We start from the raw sequence: 19,433 nt of genomic DNA, 5'->3' as shown, positions 1-19,433 counted from the left end.
ACCCCACCCCCCCTACCCCTCTCCCCCCTGCCCGCTTGCAGAGCAGCTGCAGAGGGATAACCCGCACCGTTTTGGGGCGAAGCGGTGGCTTTTAGGACCCTGGGACCTCCGCCAAGGCTCAGGTAGGTCCGTCTCATTCGCCGGCCCCGCTCCGCCGGGATTCATTCACTCCCCGGGATGTGTGTGTGTGCGCTCACTGCTTCCCCTTCCCCGCCGCTCCTCCTCATCCTCCCCAGCCAGGGGACTAAGGCTGCTCTCCGGGCGATGAGGAGCACCGGAGTATCCGGGCAGCAAGCGCTTTCCTTTTCCCTGGAAGAAAAGAAGCCCTGAGGATACTTAAGGATGTGCTGCCCAGATGTGCCTCCCGCCTCCACCTTCTTCCTAAGGCTCCTGTGCTTGACAGCTTTCAGCAACTTTGCTAAGACTTCTGCGGACTTCTCAGGTAAGGGGAGAAGCGCCGATCCTTTCCTGTGCTGCTTATGGAGAGAAGCTCTTATTAGAGTGCTCAGGAACAGCTCAGGGAAAAGTGGATGTGAGCAGATCTGGGATGGTTATGGGGGGAGTAATTTTAATCTTTTTAAAATAAGCCGATGCAAAGCATCTTCCGTCAGAGGATTTTGAGTTTGTTAAAAGCCTCTCTCAATAACGCTTAGGGAAACTGTTTCAGCAGAGTTAGTCTGAGTAACTTTGGGAACAAGGAAAGGAAGAGTGTTAACTCGGGGGAGTTTGTGGCAGGTTTTGTGCTGTGTTTCTCTGAGGAGTGAAAAGAGCTGGGTTAGGAGACTGAAAAGGTCCAGGACATAAATTAAAGCTAACATAGCAAGATCCAATTATTTTGTGATGGGCCAGATTTCTCTCCTTTTAACATACAGCTCCTGATTGTTGCAAAAGCCTCCTGAGCTGAGATAAAGGAGGTGTTACATGCACAGAATTAATTACATTCAGAACTTAAGTTTACTTAAGCAGGAGAAGAAATGTCTCATTTGTAAATAATTTCTCACTCGAAAAACCTTCCTAGCACTTGTTTTGAGTTGTGCACAACAGGTAAATACACAGCACTTTGAAGGTATGGGGTCCCAAGTAAGTTTTATAACTATGTACAGCTGCATCAGTCACTTTAAAGTTACCTTTCTGCTCGGGTTCTTTATGGATGGGCATGTGGATCAGAGACAATATAACAGATCTCATTTTACAGTTGAGCAGGGTTGATTAGTTTGCTCGGGAATGCCTAGTGGGGGTCACTTTGCTTTTAGAGTATCGGTCCTAATTTTGGGTCTTAGTGTGAAGAACACGCCTGGCGTATTCTTTAGCTGCGTGTCGCAAAACTCTTGTAGCAGATAAGAGCTGCCAATTATAGTTTGCTGATGAAAAAATGTCATTTACAAGAGCTGAATCTCGCCAGACTTGGGTTTCAACGCATCGCAACGCTGCTGCTCGCTGCCTGGCAGCGCGGGTGTCTGTGTGCTGGGAGAGATTTGTGTTAGAAAGGAGGAGCTTGTGGTGGAGGGGGGGCGAGAATATACACAGTAGCTCCAAGTCTTAATGTGAATTGAAGGGGGCTGACTCGCTTGTGATTCAGTCTCCTTTGGAGGCAGGACAGTCCTGGGGGCTGCCATTCAAGGCAGATCTGCCTCTGAATGGAAAGGACTGAGGCATTTCCCTGTTTCTAGTGGGTTTTTCTCTCTCTTTCTTGGCATTGAGCTTTCTCTGTGCCCCTCCTTGCAAGGAAGTTAATGCAGGAGGGGTGCATGGACTGGTCATGACAGGAGCTAAAGCTGCAATGGGAAAAGTATTGGTCCTTTTAAAATATGGATAAAGTTTGTCTCAGCCAGGCCAAATTGCTAAGCATTAAAAAGTGCAAAAATGTCAGAGAGCAAGGTACTTCACGCTGTGTGTGTGCAACATAGCCAGAGCCATGGAAGCAAATACAATAGCCTTTGGTGATGCTGGCAGCGTGGGCAGAATCTGACCTTTTAAAAAACATGGATAAGAAGGTTGCTGATAACAAAATCTCGGTTTCTGCAACATCCAGCTGTACTGTCACACGTTGGGAGAAGAAGGGTGGCTGAAAGCCCTGTGTATGTGTGTGGCAAGGCTGTGCTCTGAAGCAGGGTCTATAATCCCAACAGCGTAACCTCCTGTGTGTTTCCATGACTGTTAAAATCTTCCACCAGATCCAAGCTCTGTTTTCTGATAGCGGGCTTGGCAAGTGTCCCTGGTCATGTTGGACTGACTGTACCTCGTGGGACAGGAAGCATGGTTTGCTGCAGGAAAGGGCTGTACCCAGTGTGTTGCAGCTTGAATATGATTTTGTAAGTTCAGGAGCTGGGTAGCCACAAGTTGAAAAGGGGCAGGAAAAGGTATTAGCATTTTCCAGATCACACCTTGTGCTTACCCCATATATTTTGCAAAGACCCCATTTGTCTCCCTCCAATGCTTGAAGGCACACACTGTGTGCCTCTGTGAAGTAGTGGCCCAGACCACTCTTCCTACCTGATGGAACACCTTGTTTATTACTGTTACTCCTATATATGAATTGTCAGCTGGCATGGGGAATGGAAGGAGGGGTAGCCTTTTAATATAGAATCATAGAATTGTCCAGGCCAGAAGGCACCTCCAAAGGTCATCTAGTCCGACCTCCCCACAGTCAGCAGGGACACCCCCAACTACACCAGGTTGCCCAGGGCCATATCGCGCTTCACCTTGAATATCTCCAGGGATGGGGCCTCAACCACCTCCCTGAGCAACCTGTTCCAGTGCTCCACCACCCTCACAGTGAAGAACTTTCTCCTAATCTCCAATCTAAATCTGCTCCTCTCCAGCTTAAAGCCATTGCCTTAAAGGCCTATCACTATAGGCCTTTGTAAACAGGCTCTCCCCAGCCTTCCTGTAGCCCCTTCAGGTACTGGAAGGCTGCTATTAGGTCTCCCCGGAGCCTCCTCTTCTCCAGGCTGAACAACCCCAACTCCCTCAGCCTGTCCTTGTAGCAGAGGTGCTCCAACCCCCTGATCATCCTTGTGGCCCTCCTCTGGACCTGCTCCGTCAGGTCCACGTCTTTCCTATACTGAGGGCTCCAGACCTGCACACAATACTCCAGGTGAGGTCTCACCAGAGCAGAGTAAAGCGGAAGAATCACCTCTCTGGACCTGCTGGCAACGCATCTTTTGATGCAGCCCAGGATGTGACTGGCCTTCTGGGCTGCAAGTGCACACTGCCTGCTCATGTCCAGCTTCTCATCCACCAGCACCCTCAAGTCCCTTTCCTCAGGGATGCTTTCTAATGCCTCACCCCCTCGTCTGTACTGATGGCGAGGATTGTTCCAGCCTGGGTGCAGAACCTTGCACTTGCTCTTGTTGAACCTCATGAGGTTCACCTGGGCTCACCTCTCGAGCCTGTCCAGGTCCTTCTGGATGACATTCCATCCATCTGGTGTATCGACAACACCACACAGCTTGGTGTCATCTGCAAACTTGCTGATGGTGCCTTTAATCCCTCTGTCTATATCATTGATAAAAATGTTAAACAGTATCGGTCCCAGCACAGACCCTTGAGGGACACCACTTGTCACTGCTCTCCAGCTGGACTTTGAGCCATTGAGTACTACCCTCTGGATGCGACCATCCAGCCAGTTCCTTATCCACTGAACAGTCCACCCATCAAATCTGTACCCCTCCAATTTGGCAAGCAGGATGTTGTCGGGGACCGTGTCCAAGGCCCCCAAAATTATAATTATAAAAAAAAATATAATTTGTCTATAATGTTTTCTGGCCACTTATATACTTTTTTTCCATACTTCGAGGTGTTCTGGATTCTTCTTTGGCATGGCTGGAATTGAGCAGGTGAATGTCTGTGGGGAAGCCTTAGAACCTTACCATATGCCATCCCAGCTAGAGGCGGTGCATACAAAACATGAATTGTCTCCACCCCGAGGAGATGAATGGATTTGTATTGATTATTGCTGCTGAGGAATGCAAGGCTTGCTGTGATCCCATAAGAGGTTTCTGCAGCAGTTTGGCTGCTGAAGGGAGATGACACAGCTCGCTGGGATGGAAGGGTTTTTCCAGGCTGCAAACAGCAGTAGTGTCCAGAGGGAGCAGCTGATGCTCTTTGAAGAGTGTCATCTGAATCCTGGAGACCTTGTTGAGCAACAAAACTTCTCCAGCTTCTCAGCTTGGTTTGACTCGGCGCCACCAGGCAGGTTCTGCTGTTAGTGGTAGGTCCTGGCCTTTTCGTGATGGGCGAGACAGAATGCATAGATCCAGCCCTGTTGGCTGCAGGAAGTTTGCTTTTTGACATATGTCATGAAGAGGCACCCTGAGAGAGTAAGCAGAGGTATGGTGAACTGGGTCACTCATGGAAAGCACAGGTAGAGCTGGTGGGGATCTCCATCATCTCGGCTCCCAGGCCTCTGAGCGCGTGGTCTCTCGCTGTGGCTCCATCCCTCCTGTGTGAACAGCTCAAATGCCACAACGTGAACATGATGAGTGCGTGTCCTGCTGGGGACTGGTGCAATCTGAGATGTAAGAATTAAAATTCCTTTTAAGTGAAGTATTTGAACTATGTGAAGAGTTTTGAAGTTGTTTTCTTTAATAGTTCTTTAAACATTGGTGTTTGCAGGAGGGTGTGGGGGTAGGAAGCGGGTCCTTGGGGAGAGAGTGGAGTTATCAGGCACTTTGCAACCACTTCTTAAGAAGGCCTGGACTTTTTCTCTGTGGCTGCTTGTAGTATGGGCTCTTGATCTAATCTCATTCTGTGATCAGTTCTTGTGCTCAGGACTGTTTGAAGGCTCAGGACCTAGTGTCATGATGTGCCACATACCCCTTCTGTTCAAGGTGACGCCTGAAGACTGTGATGAGGTGTGGGTAAGAGGCTGGTCTTTTGAATCTCCGTGCTTTAACTGTAAACTCTTAATCCTAATCTCAGTCCTGGCAATGAACTCCCCAAAATTCCTCCTGGGTGATAAAACTTCACCTTTGTTTTAGCCCTTTTCTATTTGTGGTGGGAGTCCAACACAAAGTGACAGCTTGCACTGCCAGGGGAAGCTATGCTGTAGCTCCTCTGTGTAGGCCCTGGGAGGCAGTGATTCTTCTGCAGCGCACACAGCTTGCTCCTTAGAGGGACTAGGTTGATGAAAATGGGGCCAAAAATGAGTCTTTGCTGCTAACTTAAAATGCAGGCATGGAAAGCTTAGTCAACAGCTATTGCTCATATCCTGCACGCTGTGTTTCTCCAGCCGTGGGATTCCTGACTCTGAAGCCAATTCGTGCAAACACATGTTGAATTCTGCTCTGCCCACTACCAGCCAAGGTGACCATTTAATTTCCAGCTGCATACCTGCAGGGGATTAGGCTTATGTAATTATGATGCCGTGCCCCAGTTCTCCTCAGTAACTTTCCCGTTCATTAGCTAATTTCAGGTACATTGGACAGAAAGGCAGCGGCCTCAGATCTATGCAATTGCTACAAGTTTCATGTTGGAGACAGATGTGAAGGAGACAGATCCCTTCACTACTGCCGCAGTGCAGAGAAGGCTGTGCTGTGTGCTCAACCATTTGCAGACATCAGAGAATCCACTGCAGGGACCTAAGCCAAAAACTTCAGTTTCTAGGCATGGAAATAGCTTTGATGGGAGCTCCTGCTTTTTCCGACACAGGAGAACCCAGCTGCAGGACATAAAGCTGTAGGAATAACAGTCCCAGTAGTGCTACTCCCCCTGGGCCTGCTTTAATATTTATGTTCTTTGCATTATATTTGGCACGAGCTGGATGTGAGCAGCACATTGCTTAAGGGAGCTGCTCCGGCATCGAGCCAGATGAATCCTGATAACTCCCATCCACACCCTGCAGGTGAGCCCTGGGTAGCTTTCGGGACCTCTCCCTGGAGGCTCTTCCTGGCTTTGAAAGCACAAAGATTTTTGGGGGTTTTTTTGTTGTTGTTGTTGTGGTTGGTTTTTTCCCCCCCACCCCAAGAATGGTAGTTTTCAAGTGAAAGCTGCTTTTGCCACCTCCCTGCTAATTGGCTCAGTGTGTTTGTTTGAGGTGATGAGGGTTGGAGTTGGGAGGAGAAAGGCACTTCTCCCTGATTGCATTTAATCAGTCCATAATAAAGGCAATTTGTTTGACAAGTCCATTGACCAAATTATCACCAAAATCTACATGCTAACAGCTTCTGAATGGCTTCAGTCAGACTTTGATACTGGTTTTGGAGCCCTGGATGGGTCAATGGTATCAAGGGGGGTCCAGGATTTCCATGTGCTGAAAGCTTCAGGCTGCGAAAGGGGGATTTTCAAGAGAATGGCAGATAAAATTTCTTTTCCAACCTGGCGGTGTAACTCAATAACATCATTTGTGCTTTTGACCCCAGGGGCAAACAAACATGCTTTAGACTTCATTTAAAGACTTAGCTGAAGCCAAGACACCTCCATACCTTCTTGGTGAAGGGCTCTGAGTGATGAGGTTGGATGGACCTCAGGCCGCTGCTCGAAGAGGTCCTTGCCGCAGGCGGTGTTTTCCTCCTCAGCTGGAGGTCCTGTGTGCCAACCCATCCATCACAGCCATGTAGGCTGCAGTTTGGCTTACTGAGGGAGGTCTGTGCTGGGGGAGAGAAATTCTGCTTTGCAGAGATGACAAAGTCCATAACCTCATCAAAGACCAGCTTTGGCCTCTTCTGGTAATGTTCTGGAGATGTGGTTGCATGTTGAGCTGTAGGAGATGGATCTGGGGAGCTGAAGGAGATGGCTGGGACTGGCAGCTGTGGCTGAGCAGTTCTCACAGAGGGAAGCTGAATTTAGTTTTGTGTCATGTCTGTCTGTCAGCGGGAAGCAGTTTAAAGACTTCAGAGAGCTGAGGGGTGTTGGAGGAGGAAATCAATGGGGGAGTATCAAGTGCCAGTTCTGCTGCCATTGGGAGAGGGAGGAGGAGGAGAAGCAGCATAGAAGCTGGAGCTATTTTGGTGCCTTAGAGAGTTGTTCTGGTTTGTCAGCGGGGATGCAGCTTTGTGGTCGTCAAGATACCACGATAAGCAAAGATACAACATCTGTGCACTCCTGTCCTGGAGGCCTGCTCCAGAAAACACTGAGGATTTCCCAACAGTTGTGATGATACTGCTGTGAGGGAGGACTCAGCGCTTGTTGACTCTTTAAAATGTTCAGAGTTTACTTTTACTGACAGCTGAGGGGACCGAGCTGAGCTTCAGGAAGAGAAACACGTGTTTCCAGTTCCCTGTGTTTGTGGTCCTGGGCTGTGACCACCAGCGCTGCTGTTACTGCTGTGAAAAACCAGCTGCAGGTCTGGATTTGTGGTGCCAGGGAAAGGAGGCACCATTGGGGAGGGAGGGATGGGGCTGCTGTGAGTGCCAGGATGTCTCCTAAGAGGTCCATGTGCAACCTTCAAGCTCAAGAGCCATATTTATGCATCTGGCTCATGCCACGTGGAAATCCAGTGTTTTAGCCATCGGAGCTGTCAGCAGGAGCCAAGAGACCCCAGGGATCCCGATGTCTGTGTGATGATTGGCAGTATTTATATAGTATCTACTAATTGCAGCTGCCCAGAAGCTGATCCACTGACGCAAACTTTTGTCAGTGCCAGGAACACTTTATTTAATTATTATTATTATTATTAAAACAAACAAACAAATCCACACTCGTAATTTGAATCACTTCAAAGTATCCCAGGTTATCAGTACCCACTAGATGCACAGTCTGTTTGAGGAACGTGTCCTTGCAGCATTCTTCCTCATGTGTTGTTGGAGATACAAATGCTGCAGAATTAAAGAAAGCAACTGTGTATGTCCTCAGGTAAAAATTGTTCCCTGATTTAAGACTCTGTGAAAGCAGATTTGATGTAACACAAATAGTTTGGTCAATTAAAATACGTTAAAATTCCAAAATTTTATAAAATCCTTTCTCAACCAAGATAATATAAACCGGGGATACACACACACACACACATACACACAGAGAATAAGCTTAGTCTCTGCAGCAGGAGAAAAACTATGTATTTACACTTGGCACTTTTGCTGATCCTTTTGTTGATGCTAATTTAAACATGGCCTGATCTCCCCAAGTGCTCAGTGTTCAGAACTGATAATTGGACTATGCTGTGTTTGGGTGGGTGTGCAGTGATTTAGGTGGCCAACACCAAGACTGTTTATGTGTCTTATTTGAGATTGGCTGCTTGTGCTTGGCATGTTTGTGCATGTGGAGGTTGAACTTTCTGCTTTCTGTTCCAAGACAGCAATCCCAGCCCCTGTGGGGGACCATTTGAAGCAATTACCCCTGGGTTTTTTTGTGCTCTCATCATTCCTCTTTCTCCAGATACCCAAGACCTTCACAGATCTAGTCTGTTTTTGTCCCTTGAAAGGTATGTGGTTGCCTGCAGGAACAGACCCAATGTGCTGCTTGAAGTAGTTGAGAGGATTTTTGGTCAGGTTGGTTTGGTGCAATACTACGAGGTTCCTAATGTCCTTGCCAGTGCTGTGCCTCACTGATCCGGTTACTGCTGTTGTCTGGAATTTTTGTGCTCCTCCTAAGAGACAGGCAAGGGCCAAATCCTGCTCAGCTGGGGGGCAACTTTGCTGACTTGCCAAGAGCTTTGCAGGACGTGCAAAAGTTAATCCCAACTCTTCTGGCTGATTAAATCTGATATAGAAGTAATAATTGCGAACGTGTTTAAGAGAATTGCCTGGGTTACCTATTGTTGTTATTATTGTTGTTGTTGTTATTATTATTATTTATTTATTTACCTAGCTGCTCCTTTTTGCCTGAGGAAAGGTGGTGAGTTGTGTCTCTCTCAGCTTGGGTTTGGGCCGACCCAAGTATGTCTGGCTCAGCTCACTCACTGAGGATGTGAGCTCACTCACAGTAATTAAAGTATGTATGTCTGCTCTTTCGGGGATGCTTAATGCTTGGCTGCCTGGAACCCAGTGCGTGTCTTTTCATGTCAGAGAGACAATGATGGTTTGGCAGTTCTGAATTGCATAGTAAAATGAATTTTGGCTGAGTCTCTTCAAGTATACCATGTGCTCTTCAGCCACGTTGGTAGATGCTGTGGTATCAGTGTTGATGGGGTTCTTTTGGATGTTAAGGCTTGCTGTACAATAATCACTCTTGGATCCATCTGGATCCTTGCAGGAAGACAGAACAGCATGTGTGGGACCTGCAGTTTGGGCAAGCTCTCCGAGTGGTCAGGCTTCAGAAGTGGGTTTGAATTCACAGATGGACATAGCATACTGCTGAAGAATTTGCAGTAGATGTTGTCCAAGCACTTTAGCTGTGGTGGGCAGAGGAGGTCACATCCACCTGCTGGCAAAGTATCTCACAACCTTAACAACAAAGATGCAAAAAAAAGATTCCTATTTTTAGTGTTACATTAAGAAAAGAAGGCCTAGAGGTGTACAGTAAGTTTTATCAGCCACCTGCAATCAAAGAACTTCACTATATACTTTTGTGTGTCATCTTTTGACCTGATATCAACACACTAGTTGCCAGCAGAGACACTTGTCACTCCTCCAGCAGCCCATAAAGCACCAGAATCAGCAGGGTGTGAGAGAGGGCTGTCTTCAGGTAAGTTATACTAAATCCTCAATAGACTAGGCACCTGCTGGTGCTGCTTGTCGAAAAAGGACCATTCAGACCACCTACCCTGAGACCCCCTATGTGATGATGGTGTTTTATTTTAGTCTGCTATCAGATGCCTGTGGTTTTGCTGCTCTGATATTATCAGCATGTGTTGTATTAGCCTCAAGGGTTTAAAATGGGCTTTTACTGCAACACATAAATATAAAAACAAACATGGCAGCGGGGGGATTTTCGCCTGATTTTTCCTCTGTGATTTTTGCATCACTCTCTGGGCTGAGGTGACCTGCATCTTGTGCCTAGGACCTGTGGGCTCAGCTGTGATCCTTTCTTCCTTGCTCCTCTGCATTGACATTCAGGTTGTTTTCTGACAGGTGCTATCCCTGGCATTCATTTCCCATCTTTGTTGTATTTTGCAAAGGCTCTTGGCTCACACGTTTCCCCTTAAAGCTGTGTTGGGCCAAGAGTGCAGACAGTGCAGTTAGACTGATAGGTGGTAACTTGAGCTGCTGTAGCTGAATTATGTTCAATTTTGGGCCTCGGTCTGTGGGAAATCTCTTAGCTCTGTGGTCTGCGTGGGACCTGTCCGTGCAGCGCTGCTGTGGCCCTGCCGATGCCCATAGGATGCAATGAGACAAAATTCTGCACTTTGATTTTGAAAAAGTTTAGCTTTTGTGCAGAACATTCAAAGAACAGCCCTGAGGTTGCAAATCAGACATTGGCAAGTTAAGAAATGTTAAAATTAAGGTGGCTTTAACTACTTGAATCCAACTCTTTTGGTTTTTTACATTATGAGTTACCCTTCAATGAGAACATGCTACCTTTTCTCCATCTCCTTGGGACTGCTGTATTGACCAGTGCACAGGAGAGCTGCCTCACATTTGCTTTCTTTATCTTTCTGGTCCATTAGGGCCATAGGGCTTTATTTACCGTGTGTTATTTAAACCCTATTCTGCTTGTTGCGATCATCCTAAGAACAGGGATATACTTTCCTTTCTGGAAGGAGAGTCTTAAGTGTTACTTGCTCTGCACAGATGAGGATCCAAGGCAGTGAGATTAGCATCAGGAGCTCTAACTGCTCAATATTTCAGAGATTTTTCAATATCTACTGTTTTCTCCAGGAGCAGCCCCTTACCCATCTTCTCAAGCTGTGATAGGCAGGAAGAAATACGTGGTACTTGATACACAATTCCTTCTCCAATACTGTAATGCATATATGCAAATGGCCTGCACGGGCTATAAATGAGCATTACAGTTGCAAAGTCAGGTGCATGTTACTAAGTGGTGTGGGTTAACCCCCATAGGCAGGGAAGCACCCCATAGCTGCTTGCTCCCTTCCCCTTTTCATCCTTGGTAGGAGAGGGGAAGAGCAAGTGGTAAAAGCAAGAAAATTCATGGGTCAAGGTAAAAATAGTTTCATAAGTGACAAGTGGAAGAAAAAAGAAAGTAAACAAAGTAAGTGATGCAAAGGCAATCAGTCACCGCCTCCCACAGGCAGACGCATGCCCAGTCAGTTCCCAAGTGAAAGATGGCTGATGTACCTAAATCTCAGCCCTCTCCGTTTTACTGCTGAACATGACATTATGGCATAGAATATCTCTTTGGTGTTATCTGCCTGGTTGTGTCCTCTCCCAACCTCATGTCCACCCCTCCAATGTACCCCACTGTTGGTGGGGCAGAGTGAGAAGCAGAGAAAGCGTTGACACTGTGCAAACACTATTCAGAAATAGCTAAAACAGGACTATGACATCAGGACTGTTTTGCTCACAGATCCAAAGCACAGCACTATACAAGCTGCTACGAATAAAATTAACTCCAGCCAGACCCAGTACGCTCAGGAAAGGGCAACGTTACACCTGTATTTTATATGTAATAGGAGCCAGAGGTGGATATCGCAGCAAGCTTTCAGTTGGCAGATATGATCTGAGCCCATAAAGTGCAGTTGTAAGAAGAGTCTGGTTTTGTATAGTTTTTTTTTGTTTTTTTCTTCTTAGAGCAGACATGCTTTGAGGGTTGCTTTATGTGGGATGAGATAAGAGTGCTTAAAATTGGGTTACAAATTTGGGATCAGTCCTTGGAACGTATTCCAAGAGATCTTTAAAAATGAGTTTTGAAGACATTCCCCCTCCAAATTTTTGTTTGTTTGTTTGTTTCTGTCCCTTCATAGGAGAGAAAATAAAATAATTCTATTTTCTATTGTGTCTATGCAAAGGCACAAATAAAGATCCACCGATGCAAGTGATATCACTAAAAATAGAGCCCCTGGGATTTGTCCAGTTAAATTTCTCTCTAGATTTTTATCGCGTGGGTAACCCCTTGGAAACGGAGGTTGTTGATCTGACTGTTTCCAAAGCACGTCCATCTCTTCGTGTATCTTTTGTGCAGGGGCCGCTTCTGTTGTGTTAACACCGTTTGCTTCCTGGTTTATGTGCTCAAGCTGAATTCCAGCTCAAAGGGCTTAAAGCTTTATAAAAGTGAGTCGAGCAGGGAAGTGGCTCCACAGTTGATGATGGAGCGCACACATCTGTGACCCACGCTGTGCTCACATGTTACTTTATTGTTAGCCTCACAATAAAGGATAGCACTGGTTTTTGTTCAGCTAAACAACTTTGATGGAATGAATTGTATAGAAAAAAGAATAGATGACGCCTGGCTGTTGCTTGCCAAAATGTTCTTTGTTTTAGCTGCGTTGTGTGGGACACAGGACTCCCAGAAGAGGATAGTCTCTCTTCTGGAGCAGCCAAGAGGAGCTGATAGATTGAATAGGGAGGCAGAGACAGAGGTTCAGCAAGGAGGGGTGAAACACATTTTAGGATTCTTCCTACCCTTTGGCTTTGCTTGTCTTTAGCTGACAGCCCCAGGCTTTCACTCTGGCTATACTGCAAGAGCAGAAGCTCTGCTATACCAATAAGTTGCACTGTAAATGCAGTTGGTGCCATTTGGTTTGGATTTGGTTCAGAGTTAGCGTGCCCAGATAGTGGTTAGTACAATTTTGGCAACGGTATAGCCAGTGGCTGGAGTGTAAAGGTCTATCAGCAGCTGCAGGAAGCTGAATGCTTGGTGTTAGGCAACCCATTTTTCTTGCTGGATAAATGAAATTCACTTTTTTCTTTATCTCTCTTCTCTTGAACATTGTCTGTATAATTGGAGGGCAGGGTTCAAGTTCAAACTGATAAGATTATTTTGCTTCCCCAAGCTGCGTGACAATGGTCCCCTTTGCAAATTAAGCCGTGGACCTCCTTTTGCTGTAATGGGAACCAATCTCATTAGAAACAGAGCTGGATTAGTGAAGAGTCCAACCTACCGTACAGATAAGCGTTCTGACCCCAGCAGGCCTGAAGTGCCTTTTGTTCCCTCCAGCCTCCTCTGCATTTTCCCATCGCTTTTACATCTGTGGGGTGGAGCTGCTGGTGATTTGTTTCTGCTCAAGAAAAGCCTGCTGGGGGGTGAAAAGGAAGTCGATTGGCCACTGTGATACCACAATATGAACGATAAAGTGATTTTTAAACGTTTCCCTTGATCTAAATCATTGGAGTACAAGACTCATTAAGGTGACTGTTGCAGAGTATTGGAGATTAAAGGCCATTCTTCACTGGTTTGACCAGTGAGACAGAAGATGATCCTCTTCTGCCTCTCAGCTTTATTCTCTGGACCTATTCAAACCAACATCTCCAATGTCAGGACACAGGGAGCTCTTTTTGAAGGAAAAGAAAGATAAACCTTTTCACCTGTGACCTGTGCAGATTCTGTCTGTCCTTCTTGGCAATAGTTGTTGGCTCTTGACGGGTTGCGCATGGATTGCCCAAGCTGCTTCATCAAGCAGTTGGGACTGAGAGGCTTTAGCTGTCCCTGTGCACACTGGTACCAGCAAGAGAGCAGTGGGACTCTGCCTGCAGTGGGCTCTGGGGAAACGTGGCTCAGGAGCAGTGCTGAGCTGGGGAGGTGCTGCTTCTGGAGATGCTTATGTGCCTGCCTGTGTTGGCCCTGGCTCAGTGTTGGTGTTGTACCTGCTGCTGGTGTCTGTTGTTTGCTTTCTTTCCTTTACCTCCTCATATTCTGCTTTTGGGATCCGCTCTATCTATCTATCTGTATTATCTGCAACTTTTCCTCTTTCTGAGGTGCCTCAGCTCTGGGAGATTAGAGGTCCAGCCCTGGCTGATTCCAGCTGCTGCCATGAGATGGAGACATGCCAAGGATGCTATGAGGGGCAAATCCCACTGCTTCCTGGGGATAAGAGCCATTATGTGATCCTTAAGGAAATCCTTGTGCCCTTGCATCTCTCCTATGTCTTACTGCTCAGAGTGATCTTGGAAGTATTGTCCGGAGCTTGACTCCTGGCTGGAAGTTTATGCTTGAAGCCATACCCTGGCAGGGAGGGTAGACTGTGGACAGTGTTTAAAAGTGGCACCAATGAAAGAAGGAGCCAAGGCAGTTATTGTAGTAATTTGTTGCTATTGATTAGCCTGGAGGCTAATGCTTAAGTGGTGAGGAGCCCTGACTTGGTAAGTAATTCAATTTAAAGCACTGGGGCTATTCACATGAGGGAGAGTTGCCTTCCCTTTATGCCCACTCCTGATGGATATGAAGTGTTTTTTCTAAATAAACGTAATTAGCAAGAACAAGTGCTAACCAGGGTAATTAACACTGCTCAGCTATAGATTCTCTCTCACCAGCCAGGCTGCAAATAGGCAGCTGAGGAAACAGATCTATTTTCTGTTCTGGTTACATTTCTGGATATTTTTTAAGGTTTCTCAGAAAGATCAGAACAATGAAACACCCGTTGACAACAGCAATCTCTTTTCTTCAGGGCGCAGCCTGAGCAAGCATTCAGACCCTTTCCTTCTGGGATTGCTCATTTCCTTTTTTCCTTCTGAAATAAAAACAATAGTCTCCCAAAAGCACGACTTCTGCAGTGCCGTGACAGAGCCAGCGTCTGTCAGTCTATCAGCCAGGCATTGGATGGGACATTGTTCTCCATTTCTCAGGGAGGGAAAAAATAGACAGCAACAAAGAAACCCTTTTGGTATGTTGTTTAAGTGCTGTCAAAAATAATAACTAATGCTCCCCCTGAATTTTTCGCAGTGATTTTTCAGTGGCTGCCATCCTTGATGCGCATGGGGGAGAATGAGGCACGTGGGAAAGAAATCTCATTCATTGAAATAAAATATTGTCAAGCCAATTAGAGGCACAACCCTGGGGTCTCCTGAAGTCCAAGGCTGCAGCCCCAGGCCTGGCTCCAGTGTGAGGGGAGCCTGTGATCAAGGAGATTGTCACAGACCTCCTGTGTGTCCCGGCCTACACAGCCCCAAAGCTCATGGCAAGGGCCTGGGTCTGTGGGACTCAGCCTCTGTTTCCCTGCCTGTCCCTTTTGATTACAAGTGTCCTGAGTGTTTCCTTGTGTCTTTTATTGTAGCTTGATTCCTTGCTGGATTTCTTTGGAGCCTAGACCCCATAGTTATCTGGATTGTGGTGACTTCTTTATCATTTTGGGGCTGGGAAGTTGCGGAGTATGTGTACTGTCCCATTCATAGTTCTGCCTCTCTGAAGACTTTCTGATACAGAAAGGTCTCCTAAAGTAGATAGATAACTCCAAGCAGATGGTTAGACAGATAGCCCTATCTTGCTGCTGCTTTCAAATGAGTGTTTTCACTTGATCCTGTCTGTGACTCGTTAGATGAAGTTACTCCTGGAAAGGATGCCTTTATGTGCACTTCAGCAGTCCAAAGCATCTGTGTAAGTTCAAAAGAAGCATACAGAGGGTTTACCCACATCTGTGAAGTTGGCCAGCTTTTGGCAAGATACTGTTTCAGCAAGCTGCTAGCAATCAAAATTTGCTTGGTCCAGACTTTACACGGTGTCTTACAAAGTGCTAAACCCACCTTGATCATAAGAGATTTCAGAATTATCTTTAAACCCGTCCCTTTGTGCAAAAGTCTTCTGGTTGAAAACTACTTTTCTGCTGTGGAGTTAGTGAGGTCTGTAGGATGCTGTTAGTACCCTGAGTGAGATATCACCCTAGTACCTATGTCTGTTTGATGCAGAATTGCCTTTTAAAGCCCCTCTCAGCCTTGTCAGCGTTGGGGGATTAGTACAGAGCTGCATTTCTGTGTCTGCTGGCCAAAGCAGCCCAAGCTACAAAGCACTGGGTAGAGAGGGAAGCCGGTTAGATGCTTGATTCCTGTTTCAGGCCCTTTCTGGCCCATTTTCTAGCATAGTTTTCTGGAGGAGATCGGAGCTACCTCCATCCTGGCTGTGTGTCATTGGCTTAATGGCAGCACAGATGGATGTGGAGGGAGATCAGGCTATTCCTGAACACTTGGCCTGGTGGTGTTGGGGCAGGAGTGAGGTCAACATCCTTTTCTGCTCTGGAAGGAGTGGCTATCAAGGGGCAATAACTTTTCATTTAGGGCTTTTTCCATTGGTGACAATGAGCCTGATTTGCATTGCAGAGAAGGTGTCATGCAAATGGTGTCTGGCTCATGTGATAACAGAGCTCAGCTGTGCTCCAGCCCCTGTGGGATGTGCAGTGAGGGTAAGACGTTTTCTTAAAGATTAGGCATGTGGAATGCATGCTTATCACAAAAACGTGGTGGGGAGAGCTAGGGAAATCTCCATCTGATGGTGTATTTAGACAGAGATTGAGCATGCAGGAAATTGGTGGGCAGAGGTGGAAATTTACTCTCCGAGGCTGTTCTCCACCTGAGTCTTGCCTGGCCACGTGAGGGGAGCATCCACCCCTCCTGATGCCCAGGCATGAGCAAAGCTTGGTGTGCTTTGAGTGCTCTGCTGAAGGCTGTTTTATTCTCACTCTGATGGCTTGTTTGTGCTAGTGCTTCAGTGATAAATCCTTATTGGTGTTTTTAATGAGGCTTTTAGGAATGCTCTGGATAAGGCTACAGGTAAACACCTTGGAGGCTTGGTTTGCTGGCAATGTAGGCCAGGTGCTTTTTGTTTGCAACAACTCTGAATTTTCTAGCTTTACTTGAAAGCTGTAAGGTTTCCTACCTCTACTTCTGAATTTCCAGCAAGTCTCCAAGTAGCATGTTCAAGCACACTCAATAAATCTATCAAGAGTAATTCACAGTTATATAGCATTGATCATTCATGGCTGTACAGACATTTACGACAGAGGATAAATACCAATAGCATTATTTTTCTCATGGAGAAACTGAGGCATAGCTTGTGCCATCAGCAATACTCTTTGTTTTCCTTAACTGGACCAAAGATACCTCTGTTTCACCTAAGCTGTCCCTTTGGACTGTTAGGTCCATCATCTGATTTTCATTACATCTACATCTAGAAATCAGTGGCATCCTGTGATTGCTGGTTCCTTTCCGTTGACCCCAAGTAGGTTCAGACAGCTAGCTTAGACTAGACAAATCCTGCTCAAAATCACAAAAGTGGAGAATGGTAAAGTTGACATCCTGATTTCCAGCCCATCTCCTGTGCTTTTTTTTTAGTTCTTGGCACTTTGCTGATATGAAATGGATATAAGGTGATTCTGGAACTCCTTCCTTCTCTCTCTTTAAGACACTATTTGCAGTGTCCTATTTACGTTATCATGGGTCAAACCCAACACTATACGTACAACTCAGTTCCTGTGAGGGTGGTGAGGTATGGAACTGGAATAATATCCTCTCTTAGCATCCTTACAAGTGATGTCCATGTCGTGGATTGCTAGCCTTGCAGTTGCTCCCTTACCTTGCAGAGTGCTGGGTAATATTCCTTGCATTGCTCTGATGGAGCTAAACAAGCCCAAAGAATGAGGAGGCTGACCTCAGTAGTTTGACATTGGTGCATTTGTGTTTGTATTTTCTATTTTTCACTCTCCAGCCTAAGGGCACTCATTTATTGTTTTGATGTACGTGCCATCTCCTATTCTTATAAATGCTGTGCTTGTTCTAAGAGAAGAATGACATTCATTCACTCTGAAACAACCTGGGGATTTGTTTTCTTGGGCGTTGTAAAACAGACTAGGTATAAATGATGCAATTAGGAGGTGATGGGCTAATCTCATTAGTCAATGGGAGGAAACATTGGGGTCAGTGGGTTGGATAATGAAATCTGAAGATAAATTTTGATGTGCCAGATGGCCTGGCATAGGGGATCCACTAATTTGGAAGGCAGGAGAGCCAATAGTAGCTTTGAAGAACAAAAGCAAGAGGTGGCACGTGATTTCTCAGAGCTAAAAACCTGTTTATGGGATGTCTCAGTTGAGTGGAGGCCTGTGGGATTCATCCAGGTTTGCTGGGGGTTTTTTTTGGGCCTTTTTAGGCGTAAGAGACAGGCCTCCAATAAAAGGTAATGAGGCACTGGCAGTATATTGGTGTATTTGTATGATCAGTGGCTCAGCAAGAAGAAAGAATTCTGACATCTCATTCCTTTTGAAGAGGCTGATAATTTAAATATCTTTGCACTATAGGCAAGGTTGTGTTTGTGGTGTCCACTTATCCACAGATATGTAAGACTTAGGATTCAGAAATCCTGATACTTGGTTTTTGGGATGAGATTGTAGGTTCTTTCAGCTAACACTTAGTTTGGGCTCAACTCTTCATTTTCTGGGATCAGCCCTTTCATCCCCACTGAAGTAGGCAAGAAATTGGGGGTTGGGGGCTAAAAAAAGTAGAGAAAAAATTAAATTGCAGCCTTCAAGAGTGACCTCTGAGATAGGAACACCTCTATTTTGGCTTGGCCCAACCTGAGAAACTCTTGCCAGGTTTTGCTTTCACAGAGAACCCGCCGTCTCCTCTCATAGCCATTCATTTTTAGGGCACTCGGCAGCAGCACATGTCGATGCATCAGCACACACAGAGGCACATCCCTTCAGGGTTGTGGCCCAGGAGATACTCCAGAGGTAGGTGTGAAGAAGTTGGTTATAGTCCTCCTCCTCCTTCTCAACACAAGCACTCATTCCTTACCTCTCTCACCCACCCACACCAACATTTTTCCAGGAAACAATGAGCAGGCTTTGCCGAGCTTGGCTGTATTGCCTAAAACAAGAGCTGAGGAAATCCATGAGGAAATGAGTTGCACGCTCTGGCCACCTTACCTGGCAGCATCCCGGTGCTATTTTCTTTTAGCGAGCATCCAGTGCAGGCAAGGGCTTGTCTTGGGCTCTGGGCCATTGCGGCAGCTCTGCTGATGAGTGCCCGAGCTTGGAACAGTCTGATAAAAGCTCTTAGTCTTTAAAGCAGTGTCCAGAATAGTAGCCAGACTTCATCTGGCTGTGAAATAATGAAAAGTGTATTTATGATAAGAAGCCTTATTGAAAAATGGAGCTTGTAACTGGGACGCAGCCAGTCTGCGCTCTGTATCTCCTGGCAGAAGGGAAAGGAGGAACTTTTTTGTAGTAGTTCAGTGTGTTTGCTGTTATAAAAGCTCAATGGGCTGGATCTTCAGTGAGTGTACAATAACATAGGTCTGACCGCTGCAGTGCTAACCATCTGTATACAGCCTGAGAGTAGCTCAGGTTAAACATACCTGAGCTGAACCATTCTCCTAGGATGCTTTATCATCTCCACAGAGTATTATGTGCTTTAGGTCCTTAGTCCCCCCATCTTGAGTCCTATTTACATTATCATGGGTCAAGACCAACACTATCCTAATGTCTTCCTAAGAGTACACTGTGTGCTGGAAGCAGAATTTAATGTGGAAAATGTTAATCTGCCAAGTGTCCTCCTCCTCCTCCAAAGAGTCTAGGTTCTGCTGCTGGAAGGGGACCCAACTGCCAGGCAGCCCAGTGAGTGGAGGCGCTGAGCAGTGGTAGGGAAAGTCCCAGAGGAGATGCAGCTGCGGGGGGAGGCTGTTATAAATCACAGTGACCCCAGCTGTCGGGCAGGGCAGAGGGGAGATTGATGGGG

General features: G+C 46.3%; 1 protein-coding gene across 2 annotated transcripts in view; it reads left to right on the top strand.

Moving 5' to 3' along the window:
* The first annotated feature begins 185 nt into the window (after positions 1–185).
* The window catches only part of EVA1A (eva-1 homolog A (C. elegans)), a 223,705-nt gene continuing 204,457 nt past the window's right edge, over positions 186–19,433 (top strand). For both annotated transcript variants that reach the window (XM_014958183.1, XM_014958182.1), the window contains exon 1: positions 186–442. In XM_014958183.1, coding sequence (XP_014813669.1) covers positions 343–442 — 100 coding nt within the window. In that variant the 5' untranslated portion in view covers positions 186–342. The remainder of the gene's footprint in view (positions 443–19,433) is intronic.

The sequence above is a fragment of the Calidris pugnax genome, unplaced genomic scaffold (genome assembly GCF_001431845.1).
Source record: "Calidris pugnax isolate Ruff unplaced genomic scaffold, ASM143184v1 scaffold276, whole genome shotgun sequence".
Taxonomy (NCBI): Eukaryota; Metazoa; Chordata; class Aves; order Charadriiformes; family Scolopacidae; genus Calidris; species Calidris pugnax.
Note: the sequence above shows the minus strand (reverse complement) of the source record. Positions and strands in the feature narration are given on the sequence as shown.